Source organism: Glossina fuscipes, unplaced genomic scaffold, assembly GCF_014805625.2.
Source record: "Glossina fuscipes isolate IAEA_lab_2018 unplaced genomic scaffold, Yale_Gfus_2 3, whole genome shotgun sequence".
Taxonomy (NCBI): domain Eukaryota; kingdom Metazoa; phylum Arthropoda; class Insecta; order Diptera; family Glossinidae; genus Glossina; species Glossina fuscipes.
This window is the reverse complement of record NW_023998417.1, coordinates 12945821-12961754: the sequence shown is the minus strand read 5'-3', so window position 1 is coordinate 12961754 and position 15934 is coordinate 12945821. Positions and strand designations below refer to the sequence as shown.

At 35.1% G+C, this 15934-nt stretch overlaps 2 protein-coding genes across 5 annotated transcripts; one reads left to right on the top strand and one right to left on the bottom strand.

The window, feature by feature from the left end:
* Nucleotides 1–4: 4 nt before the first annotated feature.
* LOC119634571 (SLIT and NTRK-like protein 4) lies at nt 5–14091 on the bottom strand. Of its 2 annotated transcripts, XM_038028804.1 has the most exons (8): nt 13923–14091; nt 13278–13821; nt 13148–13207; nt 3854–4170; nt 2478–2700; nt 2005–2414; nt 1566–1934; nt 5–873 (listed from the first exon to the last, which is right to left on the bottom strand). In XM_038028804.1, exons 4-8 carry the CDS (start codon nt 3875–3877, stop codon nt 328–330), a joined length of 1572 nt encoding a protein of 523 aa, XP_037884732.1. In that variant the 5' UTR covers nt 3878–4170; nt 13148–13207; nt 13278–13821; nt 13923–14091; the 3' UTR covers nt 5–327. The 2 variants fall into 2 exon arrangements, with proteins under 2 accessions (XP_037884732.1, XP_037884733.1); XM_038028805.1 differs by lacking the exons at nt 13148–13207; nt 13278–13821; nt 13923–14091 and adding an exon at nt 7922–8535.
* LOC119634572 lies at nt 4181–15911 on the top strand. 3 transcript variants are annotated; one of them, XM_038028808.1, is made up of 3 exons: nt 14463–14701; nt 14789–15034; nt 15105–15911. In XM_038028808.1, exons 2-3 carry the CDS (start codon nt 14794–14796, stop codon nt 15818–15820), a joined length of 957 nt encoding a protein of 318 aa, XP_037884736.1. In that variant the 5' UTR covers nt 14463–14701; nt 14789–14793; the 3' UTR covers nt 15821–15911. The 3 variants fall into 3 exon arrangements, with proteins under 3 accessions (XP_037884737.1, XP_037884736.1, XP_037884735.1); XM_038028807.1 differs by having other exon boundaries at nt 14463–14750; XM_038028809.1 differs by lacking the exons at nt 14463–14701; nt 14789–15034 and adding an exon at nt 4181–4278.
* The last annotated feature ends 23 nt before the right edge of the window (nt 15912–15934 follow it).

The following is a 15934-nucleotide window of genomic DNA, read 5'->3' as shown; positions in this document are numbered from 1 at the left end:
TTAAAAAAAAAAAAAAAAAAATGTAATTTCAAAAGGTTTTTTCTTACATCTAGTAAACTGAAGAAAGATTAAGTACCTTGAAGACAATAATGGCAATGGATTCTTAGAATAAATCTTAAGTCTTATTTATATTACATGCTTTTCGTATATGTATAGGTTTAGGAAAATCTACATTTTTAACATAATAGTCTTTGGTCTGAAATTTGTGATATTTGCCTAACCTACATATATATAGAAGAAGAAGACATCTGTATACACAATTACATAGGCGATGGAACAAATTAAATACTGAAAAATTTAATTAAAAAAAACATAAGAAACCCATAACTAAATTCCATTATTAGTATTGGCGTGGCCGTGCGAAAATGCTGACAAATTGCTGCTGCGTACGCTGGTGTAACGTATCGGTTCAACGCCGAAATCTTCACGCTTTAAACGTCTTCGTATGCATACGACAATAAAACCTATAATTAAACCTAGAATCACTACAACGGTGGCGGTGACAACAGTTAAAATAATATAACGTTTTCTACGAAAACGCGGCGGATCTTCGTCGACAACACGATATTTTTTCGGTATCTGTAGCGCACATATTTGCGCGGACGTCAAATTTGACAATCTGGCGCCCGATAATAAATATGGAGCTTCACAACGTACATCCTGGTCAACGACATCCTGATAATCCTTTCCGATTATATATTCCAACGTTTGAAATAATTCGCAATCGCACATCCAGTGATTCCCTTTAATGTTGAAAACTTTTAACTCAATCCATGGCTTCGGTGAGACATCGTAGTTTTTATTATTGGGCTCTAAAGCTGATAGATCCATATTGAGGGCAAGTGTATTTATGTTACAAAAGGACAAATCCAACTGAAACGGTTCCAAAAAAGCAGAGAACCAGAGAAACGTTTTACGTCAATTGAATTGAAGTTTTCCTTAAGCAGATCTTTGTTCTCCGGCTATTGCTGTCTTAACTTGTTCTTATTTTGCATAGTGCTGTTAGCACATAGTACTATTGGAGCAGTCTTAAATTTGTTTAGATAATTGCGTATTGAAAGAGCACTACCACGAATTACTTACAGACATTGTAACAATTGCGTCTTCTACTTTGTTAAATCTTCGTCAACCAAAGAGACTGGATTCGTGGAATGCTTAGGATACAATATAGTCATATCCATTCCTCATTCCTACTGCTAAAGCAATAATCGCAATCTCAAGTACTTTATGTAAAGAAGACATACTCGATCTCATGTCTTTGCTGTCCCATGACATGAAGTTAAGTTGAATTGATCAAATCCGCACTTTAAATCGCAAAAATGCGCAGAGCATAATTTATATGCATAAGCAGTCTAATGCATTATAGTAGTATCGTGAGGAGTATTGAACACTGAGTCATGTCTCATTAGACTGCATTTTTTTTGGAAAACCCTTTTTAAGTAGAATGCAAAAAGAGTAATTCTTCAAAGTGGATGTTTTTCGTAGCATGAAAAATGTCGGTCCCAGCCACACTATTTTTCTTCTTGGTTTAAATTCCAATATTCTAAATAAAGGTAAATACTTACGTAAGTTAAATTTCCGCAATGCATCAAACTATCCAAATCGAATTTTTTCAAATTCGGATTGTGAGAGCATTCCAAATAAGTTAAAGTCTCCAGGCGTGAGAAAGTATTATTTTCAATACTTTTTAAAACCGGCATGTAACTGATATTGAGATGCGTTAAAACCTTCAAGCCCAGAAAGCTTTCCTCATTGAAATTACTGAACAGATTGTTGGCCAAATTCAAGTAGAGCAAACTACGGCCAATTAAATAAAAACTGTCCGGTAAACGGGTGAATTCATTGCCGGCCAAATTCAAATACTTTAGAGATGTGAGATTTTCAAAAACCAGATTTGGTATGGTTTTAATACCCGCATAAGAGAGATCCAGAGACTGAAATAAAAAATGATTTACTTATACAAGTTTGCAATGATTTTAAGACACTTTACTTTCATTTAATTACCTGTAAAGTAGTAGCCGAAGCTAAAGCTAAACTGGTAGGAATATCTAACACTTTGTATGGATTAAAACTCAAATTCAATCGCGTCAGGTTGGGGGTATGTTCAAAGATGTGACGATCCAACGATTGCAATTTGTTATGACTTAAGTCCAATTCGTATAAAGCTATCGGTTCGTAATTTTTAGTATGATAGGGCCCCCGAAATACGTCTGGTACTAGTTCGTCGCTTTCAATTTCGTTCCAAGCCAAGTCCAAAGTGTTTATATTTGGCACGTCCATAAAAGTAGGAACTTGCAAACGTTTAATACCGCAGTGTCGGCAAGAAAAATATAACGTAGCGTTCGTTGAAGGTAGCTGCTGTAATACGTCAATGGTGTTACCTGAGAAACTCGCCACTATTATCACGGGATCCCCTGTGAATAATAATTCATTAATTCATTATTAATCTATTGCCTTAAATCGAAGGCCCTTTTTACCTCTTGAGGTATTACCAAATTGTACAGGCCACCTGGCCAGAATATGTTTAAAGCCTTTCATCGTGCAATTAAGGATATCGTAAAATTGTCTATTATTCCCAGTACCGTGAGCTTGTCGGCATATACAAGTTTCGCAAATATTTTCTACATTTTCGTAAGGAATACTTTCGTGTTGACCCACACATTGGAGCCATAAATTCACCAAAGTTGAAAGCGCGAATAGCTGTAAAACCCAAATTATACGTTAGGCTATGAAAAACAAACAACATTTTTCTTAATAGTTTAGAGAGAGAATGAGAGCAATGAACGCACTTACAGAAGAAGAAAAGCGAAACGACTGCAAATAATTAGATCGAATATGTTGGGCTGCGAGCTAAAGAGTTCAAAATCAAAATTAAACGCAAAGATTACCTAAGGCTAAGTTTGGCCAACATTTAGTTTTCTGTTCAAATGAATTATCCTTGTTCAAGAAGATATTTCCTCTTTCGCATATATTCACCGCAATCTTCAGATCAGCTTTTGGGTAAAGCTAATTAAAATCTGTTCTAGCAGGGTGAACAATAAGGAATGATTTCGGTCTATTCGACTTTTTAACGTGGGAAAGGTCATTATGCGAGAAAATTTCATATAGATCGAGTGCTTCTGGAGTGCTTAAGCTATTGTTACTTATTGGACGGACGGGAGATTGTTAAGAAGGAAGAACAAGATGCAGCAGTGGGTCTGTAAAACGACGAATTTAAGATTCAGCTTCGAATGTTGTGCTGATGGAATCCGGAACGCTACCATACGAGCTAAGCTATACGCTAAAATAACTTAAAGCAGCATTCGTCCGTAACATTGGAATAATTTATAATGGATATACACTTCAAATTTGGCAGTACCGCTTGTCAAGGATATGTCAAATGTTGTTAAATGGGTTCTTGCAAAAAAATCCTTTAAAAAGGGGTTCGAATTCCCCGCAAAGAATATATTCGCAACTTATTCCCCGGGAACCTCAAGTTCAGATTTTAAACTTTCCGGTTAGGGTGAAATAATTTTGCCTACAAAGCACCGAAAAGATTTAATCGGATACGCTTTACCATATTTTACATGCGAAGACTTGCCTTATGTGTTGCTTTATATGATTTGGTAGCAAGAATGCCTTTTATATCCAAATTTTTATTATTTTAAGATCTCAATGCCGATCTCTTCACTGATATCTAACTCATGTCCCTATTAATTACAAAAAGAATAAAATACCGAACAGCCGATGGCTGCTCGTAAGAATACACGAAGTTATTACAAAAATGCTGAGGGCACCAACGGTAGGAAAAAAACTTCAAATTAATGGAACATTGCTGGTATCGGTGGGTTGAAAAAGACTTATATACACTTACCAGAGCGAGATGGTTTAGTTCCATGTTGGCGCCGCAATGTCGGATCAAATTGTACAGGAAATTGCTATCTGTCTATTATTTATCGTAAGTCAGCCAATGAAACGAACTGATTGGCGAATTCTTTGATTTGTGAAAATTACTGGATCGATGCGGTAGCATTTCGTTTCACTGTATGCGTAATCATTTCATTTTTACGTACTTAAGATACACGGGCGTGTTATCAACTTTCCGTTTTATTTCAAAATTTTCTTTTCGATTCTAAAGTTCATTTATTTGATACGCGATTTATTTTTTTACTTTCATACTCGGTATGTGTTCTAAATAAACAAAACAAAAAATTTTTCCCATTTCCGTGTTAAAAAAGGAGAAAAAAATATAAAAAAAATTTAAAAGAAAATCCGATAATGCTGTTAAAATGACGAAAAGTGAGTAAAGTCAAATATTCGCCTCTTAACTAAACAAAGCTTTAGCACCCGCACTCGCACCCGCACCGCCAGGTGTTAAAAGAAAGAGACTTGAAAGGTGAACTGACTGAACTGAATTGTTGTAACCGTTAAATGTACAAACTACTTATGTACGAATGTACGAATGCATACATGAATTGCGAATGTGATAAAAAAATAAAGAAGAAAAACAAGAGTTCGATTAGATAAGATGGTTAGTAGTTTTTACAACCGCAGTACACAGTATTTCGTTAAATGTTTGCACACAAATGTAAGCCACCAAGAAAGCCATCGAAACCGTATAGCATGAAAAATGACTTCTTAATGGACTTACGGCTTTCGATCGACTTTGAATTAAATCTGTCTATCTATCCAGCCGTTGAAAGTACACACACTAACACAATGCGAATGTTTTGAATCGAAAGCTGAATTTAATCATAAGCTGCCCGAGACCCAAAGGTGGCTTAAGTCAATGCAATAATTCACGCACACTACGCAACATCAATAACAAATGTATTTAGTGTGAAATAAACACATACACAACGTGTGTATGCATAATTTTGTTTCTCTCTTATTGGCCTGATACTTTAGCTGAGGCTGCAGTGAGCTTTGTTGAATTTCACCTGTAACTAATCGTTTTTCGGGCAAGCCGGTGGAATACTGGAATAGGTGTATGCGAAGATTTTGAATCTGTTATTCATTCTCCCAAGGTAAGCCGTATGTATGCCTCCCCATGACAAGCAGTATTATCTTATCTACTCGTCGTGATAGTTTCATATCCAGAACAAGATGGTTCCCAATATTGAATAAGTTCGTTTATCGATTGACGAAAAATTTGTGATTCCATGATAAGAAAAATCCATACTTTATCGACAGCTATAAGCTCTCTACTCCTGATAGTGCTCATGCATCATTCGTCCTATATATGCTTATTATTTTCTTTAACATATGTAGGAAAAATTTCCAGCATAACAACAAAACTGACGTTGATTAACACCAGATACATGTATGCGTGCAAACAATTTTCTTCTTGAAGGCTACATATGCTTTTAGTGCAAGTAGCAATCTCGCCTGAAGCACAGACACATTGTAAGGTGTATATATATTCTCGGTCTATACCGGATTCTTCCGGGCATGTCCATCGGTCCAGTGGTGCGCAAATGTCTGTCGTTAACATCCTTCGGGACAAGAAGCTTCACATTTCAAAAAGAATATTGGAAGTACAGAGTACCTGAGCAAGAGTGGAAATCATAGGCTACGTACGTCTGACATTATAGAATATCGAAATTCCATTTTTGGTTTTCTTCTTCAATTTCCTTATCTTTTCTTATTGTTAATGTTTTAATCAATTAAAGCGCATAGACACCAACAGACAAACAAAAGTGTTTATTTATCAGATCGTAAACATCTCCATTCATTCCCGTCTGAATCATGAAATTTAAAACGAAATATGAAAACTTTCGACCGCACAAACTATTTACAAACCACTGCACAAAATGATCAACAAAAAGTTTCTCACTAACACTGAGTGTGTTAGGAAAGCAAAGGAATGTTAAGACAAATCATAACGTGCAACGGAGCATACATATTAAAATGTGCAACGTCTTCACCTATTTAGGGAACTTGTTATTATCAGCGGCATTACGTTTAATGTTTAAAAAAAAAAACCATTAACATAAACATGTTAATGAATCACTTGCTTTAAAGTCAGCAATAATTCAAAATATTACTAACAAACAAAGTATACTCTCGAACTACTATTCGAATGGAAATAATTATAAGAAATTATTAGTTAGTCCTTGTAACACTTAAATGGATGATGGAAGTGATTTTTATTAACCATTTCCTAATCGATTCGTTTTCTTATACGTCTGCTTAAATTAATTACTATCCAACGTCGATATCAATTTGTATTTGTATTAATGAAGTTCGCGCTGCACAATTTCCACTCTTTTTTTTCTTTTTTCTTTTTTTTTTTTTTTATATTTCACATTGCAAGTCTTGTTGACTTATGACATTCCTTATGAGTAATATCCAGTGAGATTTTTTTATGAAAGAAAAAATACTTTATTCGTCCGAGAATGTGCAAAAATATATGAATGAATGAATGAATGAGTGAATGAATGAATGAATGAATATTGAATACGTAAACATAAATTTGCATTTGCACATGGACACACACGCATGCCGTCTTTTTATGCGTAGATTTTTAAGAACGCTACCAATTTGAAGACGGTATGCTAAATTATTCTTTCCGCTTGTATCAAGCGATTATAATTTTCAAAAATACCAGATATCAAATATACACATATACATATTTTTGATTAGCGTAAGATACTGTATCCGTATGCTTGTCTCGATCTACGTTCACAATAGGTAAACAATGGTAAGGTAGCTGCAAAGGCTGCAAATATTATCCACAACACATTTTAAAGGGTTTGCGTAAAAGCACTTCAAACATGCAAAAAAATAATTTACTTTTGTGCATGCATTTAAAAATACGTATTAAACGTTCGTCTCGATAGGAATGTCAATTTAATTCTTCTTCTCCTTACAAATTAGGTCGATTCCACGTTTCAAACTTAAACGATGACTAAAACTTAATAAAAGTAAAAAAAATTGAATTTCTTGAATTTCTGAACGGTAAGCTGTTTTTTGGTTCAAATGCAAAATTTTAAAGTTTATCAAACTGGTCCACCTTTGAAAGAAGAGATAGAAACAGATTCAATTTGAACCAACTACGTATAAGTGGAATGAACACTTGTTGAGTGGACCTGATTCTATATCTTTGGCGGGAATTGCCCCAACAAGTTCTCTCGACAAAGATCTTATCGTCTTGAAGATACTCTCTTGCACAACGGCAGCGAAAGATGTTTTCTTTCAATCGGCCATTCCATCAAGAACAGGGAACCTCATGCATGCACTATTTAATATAGCTCTGAGCTCAGATTACAAAAGACCTTTAAGAGTCTCAAATATTTTACACCTGAAAATGACTTATCCACCTTTGTAAGTTTAAGATCCTATTATTCTTTTTTACAAACGTCAAGTCCACTGTTACCTATGTGAGAGTATCAGTATGCCTCGGATAGTATCGATGTCTTCCCTAAGTTGAAAAAGTCCCAGGCTAATGCTACCGAGTGTAGTATGTTCATATTCAATAGAATGCATAGGATATTCCATAGTACTAGTTTTTTCAGCTTAGCAGTTCTCTCCTGAGTGCTCTTTCATCAAAAGCTTATAACTGGCGTTAGTGGAAAGAAGTCGAGTCGTCGGTTAAATAGTTCAAAAAAAAAAAAAAATGAGCCTCCTTGGAAAAGCCAAATTTCATTTCATTTTAATCAGTTCGCACTCATAAATACAGACATTTACGACTAACGTTATATATATTTTTTTGGGGGCTTGATAAATATTAGATCGAAATTCGAGGCGAGATTCAATTGAATAGTTTAGTTGATTGTTATTTATTAAGATAAGTGTTTTCTTAACGTTAATTAAAGTAAACGAATTATGTTAAAATTTGTAGCGACGAATTAATCTGCACATTACATGCAAACATGCATTAAATAAGAATTTGAATAGGCATAGTGAAGGAAGAGCGAAGAGCAATTGAGTGGAAATGTACCGTGAAATCGAACGTCTTTTGTTAAGATTACCGCATGTAATGGAATAAGAGGAGATCGTCGCTGCCCGTTTGTTCGTTTGTATACAAATCGAAACTAATCAAACGCGTTTTTCTTCTTCCCTAACATCGGCAATACGTTGCACTTTTAACGTAAAACGTTCATCGTTTCATTCAAAACACGTCACACAAAGTGTAAAAGTGTAAAGGCGAGAAAGCAGTAAAAACGAACGAATTTCATAATTAAATCCTGACGGGATATTAAATAGTAATATAGATATAGATTGATATAGATGGACATTTTTTTGATTCTATTAAATTATTTTAATTTTTATTCTTTACACTTGCTTTTAATTGCATTGCATTTGTTTTTTTTTTTCACAAAATTAGTTCAAGCGCCACAAAATGTTCAACGATTTCCCGCTGCCATTATTTTACAAGTAGACCCGCTTTTTGCCCTTGTGGGCATATCTTTGTCATCCCCCGAAAGCGAATATTTAAATGTATGTGTGCCTAATCAAAAAATAGTATTTTTACGTGTATTAGCGCACAAATAGAAAGTTAAGGAACACATAGAATTTACACGCGCGTATTGAGATACACAGCCGATATGCTGGATTGTATTTCTTTACATTTGCTTTGTACCTGGAAATTCGATTTTTTTGCTTATTCTATTTTCGTTTGAATTTGCTGAGAATATGAAATGAAATTCAATTTCTGAGAGTAAAATTTACTCTGCTGTCTTTGCTGTGCATTTCTTTATCGAGGGTTCAAACAAAATCTACAAAATGTTTCGATTTATATGCACGTTTCTTTATGTTTCTTTCTCTCTTTCTCAGAAATCAAAGAAATCCTCTCAGAGCAAACAATATTTTACAATAACAATGCTAAATAATCCAAAGATGCTGCCAAGTAACCTTACTTGCGTGCTGTGAGAGGGAGAGAGAGAAAGAGTATTGAAAGTGAATATTAAACTGGCTCAGCAGTATTTTTGTCGATCGCGGCTTGAAATCTAAGAGAAGCATATAACAATGCGAGTGAGCAAAACTAAGCATTAACAATAACAATCAAGTAATAAAACATAATAAACAATATAAAGCAAAGAAACAATCTTATGCTTATACATCTGTAGGGGAAAAAAGCGTTGAAGAGCTGTGGTCACGATATGGTCACGAAACTAAAGCCAATTTTAGGAAAATTGTATTAGCCCTCTGGAGCTTTGTGTTTCTCCTAATACTTACGTCTAATTCTTAACCAATATTTAGTCAATATTCAAGATTGTGACTAAAGTGACTAAAGTCTGTACAAGACTTGCGAGCTTCCATTGTTTTTGAGAAATGTGACTTTTTGTAGGAAATACAAGTAAGATCCGAGAACAATCTATACTCAATCTATATTCAATTTGGCAACAATAAAAGTTTCATCAAGGAGGGGCCAAGTAGCCATTGATTTGTATCTACCGAAAAATATCAATTTCCAAGAACGTTACGATGCATTTAGCATACTTCTCTTCCTTCTTGATGATGAATTGAAAAAAATAAAAAATTTTATTTCTATAATCACAGGACTGAAATGAAATGTACAGATACTTAAGGAATATGTGCATCTGCAGATTGCCCAAACAACACCATTCATATCACATTTATTGTAATTTAAAAATAATGTAATTTCAGCGTATGTTTGTATATGTCTGTATGTAATTCGTAAACTTGCAGATCGCTAACGCTCACGCGATTTAAGTTCCCACCAAGCACATTGCGCCCAAACCAATACAACAACATTCACTCAATTCGAAGTTGCATACCGCAAAAGCCAAGAAATGAAAAACCTCTTTACCAAAAATAGTTACCGCTAAACCGGTCTGATTTTGTTATGCTTGCTTCGTTTTTCTTTCTTTTTTTTCGCTTTTGCTTCGCTTCGTTATAAATTCAGGCTGGCGCAGGCTCCCATACTAAATATTGTATTTTGAAATGATCTTTGTGGCTTCTTTAACTATACATTTCTGCGAAGCCCTTTTTCGGCATCTTTAGACTGCTTACGCAGACAACAGTATAGAAAGTTCATTACATGCACTGGCACTCGAACTTAACAATGCATGAAGGATTAGGAGCAGAGAAAAAAACGATGATAGATAATTTAAGTGAAATTTGGAAATAATACTCCCGGACAAACGAAAACCTATAGCACATCATACGGTAATTGAAAATAGAAGTATTCAAGTGGAGAAAATAAGACAAGTTTTTAGGTTAATCCTGCTTAATCTGCCGCTGCACTAAACAAGTTCGTAATCTGCTTATCTTAAAGTTTCTCATAAGCGTATCCTTCTGTGTCTCAAACATTTGCTTTTGCGTACTACGCTTTTCGTAGGTTATTTAAAGGTCGAGCTAAGCTAACAACAAACATTTTTCAACTTTAAAGCCTAAAGCTTGATGCGTCATGTGGATTTATTTTTGTTTAATATTTTGTGGTTAAATACAAACGGACGCTGTAGCTCTTATGTTATTATAGGTGGAAGAGGTTATAACTGTTTAATATCTTCACAGGATGCTCTTTACTTGTAGGCAGGTGTTTATTTCTTAAAAATCTAAAATACTATCGAAGGCAGGACAGGTGTTCTTTGCTAGAAATGATGAACCAAAGTCAACGCGGAGTTTAACAGAAAAAATTGCAAACGTTTTTATGATAGACTAATACATATTTAAGAGCTAAACTGGCGTCTCTCTAGAGGAAAAGTCTATAGGTCACAATTATAGAGAAACGTGTGCATCGTACCGGAATAAAGAGCAAAATCCTCTTTAATGCAATTACAAGTTATTGATGAATTGCGCTTGGATTTTCCTCTTCTTTGATAAAATGCTTTCATTCCATAATGGATTTGAACTTTGACGTTAAAAGAAACAGTTTAGGTTTGCAAAAAAAAAAAAAAGAAAGTGTGCGCATGCGTTCGATCTAATTAATTGCTTGTATGATTTTCTAGCTCGTTCACCTTATTCCTGTTCAAAGGTTAAAAGTTCAAATACCAGCAAATTTACATAAGTCTCTTATTTTTAAAATTATTCACGTTAACAGAGCCCTTAAGTGGAACTGGAATGTAGACAATTGGCAACATTATGCATTTAAATGATAAATATAGATCAGAGATTCCCAAAAAGAGCCTTAACACCCGCACGTGCAAAAATATGCATCTACACCGTTACGCTACTATTCAAAATTCATGGCATCCTATACATAACGCGCGCTTTGTTGTAGACCACAACGGTTACGTGACAATGACGATCAAATAGAAACGCTCGCACATTCACTGGCTATCATTTGAAGGTAGCGCAGTTAACTATTTTGTATGCACAACTGCAAGTAAACACACACGCCGAGAAGAGCCACTAGAGAACTCTTTTAAAGGAAATAGTTTTGAAAATATCTAATGATGTGTTGCTGTGTGTGTGCGCTATATAATATGCAGTAAAAAGAATTGATTTTTTTAATACAATATTTCCTTAACAAATTAATTTGTCTTACTTCCGGCAAAAGCAAGCGCACGCATACACGCGCCGATGTATTTCTGCTATTGCACTAACACACCCCCACACAGATCTGTTTGAGATATCATATTATCGCACACATGTGTTCACACTACGTAAACTTCGCATACATGCTGCACAATAATGAGATCACTTTTTTGCTCTATTTAAAGCTTTTTTTTGATATTTCGGAAATTTCGTCGTTTATAAAAAAATCGAAGGCATTCCAATGTTGATCTCTAGACCTCTTTTGGAGGTTTGTGTCTCACGTAACTTTTACGAATAATAACCAATTAAATGCTTAAAGTGGCAAGGGTTCTTCTGAAATTTCGGATCCTTTTTGAAATTCTACTTTGAATAGAATAGGATGAGATATAGACTCGCTCCTATATATATGAATATAACAATCTCCATCAAATCAAGTTTCAGCGTCTTTCAGCAAGACGCAAGTAGCCATCGGTTACGCTTTCTCCTGGAATATATCAATTTAGTCTATGATAACGATTTCCAAGAATGTCACAATGCATTAAACATACGTCTCCTCCTTGATATTAGATTTGAAATATTAAAAACTTTATTTACTGACATCAACGTACAGATGTACAGACACTTTAGATGCGTATGTGCTTCAATTGATTTTTTGATTTTAGATGTATTGTAATTTAAAAATAATACAATAGCAGCGTATGTATGTTCACGCGATTTAAGTTCCCACCAAGCACATTGCGCCCAAACCAATACAACAACATTCACTCAATTCAAAGTTGCGTACCGCAAAGCCAAGAAAAGGCAAACCTCTTTACCAAAAATAGTTACCGCTAAACCGGTCTGATTTTGTTATGCTTGCTTCGTTTTTCTTGTTTCTTTGTTTTCGCTTCGTTATGGCGCAGGCTCTCATATTAAGTATTTGAAACGATCTTCGGGGCTTCTTTAACTACATTTCTGCGAAACCTTTTTTCGGCATCTTTAGACTCCTTACGTAAATGATAGTCTAATAAGTCTATTATATATATTGACGCTCATTGCGTTCAGTTTTAAGTAAGAAAGAAATCAACTATCCATGCGGGATTGAGAGCAGAGAAAAGAAACCCATTATACTTAATTTAGTCGAAGTTTGGAAATAACAACGATCTGCGACACATTATGCGATTTAATGAAGAACAGATCGAACCAAAAATTCCAATTCGAAATATTAGTTAAGTTTATTAGGATAATAGGTCCGGACCAAGGCAGCCAATTTGGAAACATTCGACCATCGCATGCGGTGTCGCTGTTTTCCGGTATTTGTTATTTGCCAAGCATTTTTTTTTTTCATTTCTTCCTTTTACACTTTTCATAGGTTATTCAAATGTCGAGGTAAGCTAACAATGAACATTTTTCAGCTTTAAGGCCTGCAACTTCAAGCGTCATGTGGATTTATTTCTGTTTAATATTTTATGGTTAAATACAAACGGATGCTGTAGATTTTGTGTTATTGTATGTGGACGAGATTATAACTGTTTAATATCTTTACAGGATACTCTTCACTTATAGGCAGATGTTTATTTCTTAAAAATCTAAAATACTATCGAAAGCAGGACAGGTGTTCTTTGCTAGAAATGATGAACCAAAATCAACTCAAAGTATATTTGGCAAGAAACGCGCGGAGCGGGGCATGGACGCGGAGAAGTGGCATGTATATAGCAATGAGTAAAGATAAATGCAAACTTACCTTTGGAATATAGCGATTATTGCTTCATTCTGGAAGGCGCGGAGCGGAGGCATGACTCGACTAAAAATTAAAAGAAAAATAATGAAAACAATTTCGATTTGAGAATATATCTTAATTTATCTATATTTACCTTAGAAGGACGTTATGTTGATATCCTTGCTCTATTTTCAACACCGGCCGGACTCTCGACACTTGGGCTGATGGCGATGGGCCGTCATGGTCGTCATCGACCATCAGCATGCACTTCTCGACACTTGGGGCTCTCTCAGCCCTTCGCGTATTAGTCGCGTCAGTCCTATCCGTTTTAACCATACTCAGACATGCTGATATCCCATTCATACAGTATTTAGCTTCACCCACCACGACCCGTTCCTCGAACCCACAGAATCCCTCCATCTCGCCGCGTATCATTTCCGTTAGTCTTCTGTTATGGTCAATCAGTTTTGTAATCGCCTCTGCGGCCCGCATATAGCCTAGTTCTTGCGCATACCTGTGGTAATAATGCGTACGAAAAGAGGACTCTTTTTCAATTCGTTGCAGACACTGCCTAACGTCTCGTAAAGTCCCTTTCACCTTTTCAGCGGACACTGCCGGGTTCAGTTGCTTCAGGTGCTTACTCTTCCCGCCAGTTCTTTGTACTGGCCTTTAATCGAGAGATAATTTACTTATGTATTCTGTTGTGATTTTAGAAAATTGCAAATAGTGCACATATAAATAATTTTATCAAGACATTTAACTTCCGTCTAAATTGTTGTTTAGTTTATCAGATACATACCTTAAATAAAAGTTGCAATTATTACAAGCAAATTCTTCATAGACGCGAAATAAAAAACGCGGCCAATTTCGCAGACGCCAAATAAATAATGATTTCGTCGTCACGTCGCCAATGAACTCTTCACCAAGACACTTTTCCATCTATACACTTTACAAATATACTTCCATTTTTCCATTGCTCCTTTATTTCTCATTTAAAATATTGCCTTCGTCGTCTTGAAAACTTCGCGGTCTTTGCTTTCTTGCTATTTTCTTATAGTCAGCTGTTTGATTTTTTATAAAACATATGTTAAACGTTCCCCAACTTTCATAAACAAATAATGCTAATGCGGAAATTGAGAGTAGTTTGTTTAATTCAAAACATTGGTTCGAAAGAAAATTTCATTGCTACGGGTAAAGAATTATCATTTATTAGAAAATAGGGTAAAGAATTTAAGATGTGAAGGAAGTAGAAGTCTATTCACAAAGACGAATTTATTAACTATCCAAAGATTGTACTGTTTTGCACAAACGTAGTCTTTGAGCTGACAACACGCAAGTCAGCTGTTCTTTCTAGTATCGTAATAATAATATAGTTTATAATAGTGATATAATAACTCAAACAATTGGTAAAATAAAAACAATTGGACACATCATAGATATTTACCGCAAATCATTGCCAAAAAGCACTGAAAACATGTTCTTATAAACCAAAGGAATTAAGGTTCAATGTCGTACTTCCTTTTTGGCTAATTACCTGAATAATCTGAATTTAAATGAGAACATTTGTTAGGATTTAAAGTAAAGCAAAAGTGTAAAAAATATGTCGTATTAGTTTAAAAAAAAAAAGTTCATAATAAAAAAGATTTTTAAATATATTGTTTGCAGACAATATGAAAAATGTACATGGAAAAAAGTGCGTTGCAAGCGATTGCATTGGACGCAAGAAAGGTGAAGAAATTCGATTCTTTACTTTTCCAAAGGATGCCAATCTTCGAAAAAAGTGGTGCGAAAATTTAGGAATTAGTGAGAAATCCGTAAGAAGTAATTTTAGGGTGTGTAGTCGGCACTTCGAGCTCCATCTCGTAGGATCAAAGAAATTGAACAAATATGCAATCCCAACGGTGGGTCTAGGTAAAATAGGAGTAAGCAATCAACGGATTCTTGACATTTCATTTAATTTTATTTACTTGCATTTGCACAGGTTCAACGGGACGTGTGGTTCACAGAAGCACCGATCCAATTTGGTCTGGGAGGATGTGCGCTGCGAAAGGATGCGCAGTAAATAGAAGACATGAGTTGACTAAACATTATAAATTATTTCAAGTCCCTCGAGATGACACTGGGAAATGGTGGGCAGAAGTCTTAGGTTTTGAGTTGACAAGGAAGGTTATGTTCGTATGCGAAAGACATTTTGCCAAACACGACGTGGGAAAATTAAGGCTGTATAAAGGGGCTATCCCAAAAAGCGATACGCCTCAGACTGTGATCGTAAAAGAAGACGTAAGCGATACAGGTTCTGAGACAAAAAGCGCTTTTGAATTTGATAACGTTAGCAACGAGAACCTAAATAAAAGTAACTTGGATATGATAATGGATGAAAGTACAGAAACTGCTTTGACTGTGCTCCCAGTAGAGAGAACTTATGAACGCAGGGAACTAGCGGAATATATTATCCCAGAACAACTTGAAGAATTCGGCGGCCTTAAAAGAAGGGGGCTATGTTTCGGGCCAGCCCAATGCAGTGTTGAATGCCGTAGAGCCTTTGAAGAAAAAGAAAAAATGAGTAGAGCCAGAGAATTTAAACTTTTTGAAGAAAATCAAGAATTGAAGGAAAGAATTAAAATATTAGAAGAACAATTACAGAAATATCAATATAGTGGTACTAGTACAGATTTTTCCATGGACTTATTTTCTTAAGCATACTTTATTTTACATTTTTTTTTTTGCTGAATAATACTTGTACAAATATATATCCATTTAGAAGCAAAAAGTCTCCTTTCCAATTGAAGTTTTGCGTTTTGTTCGCATCTG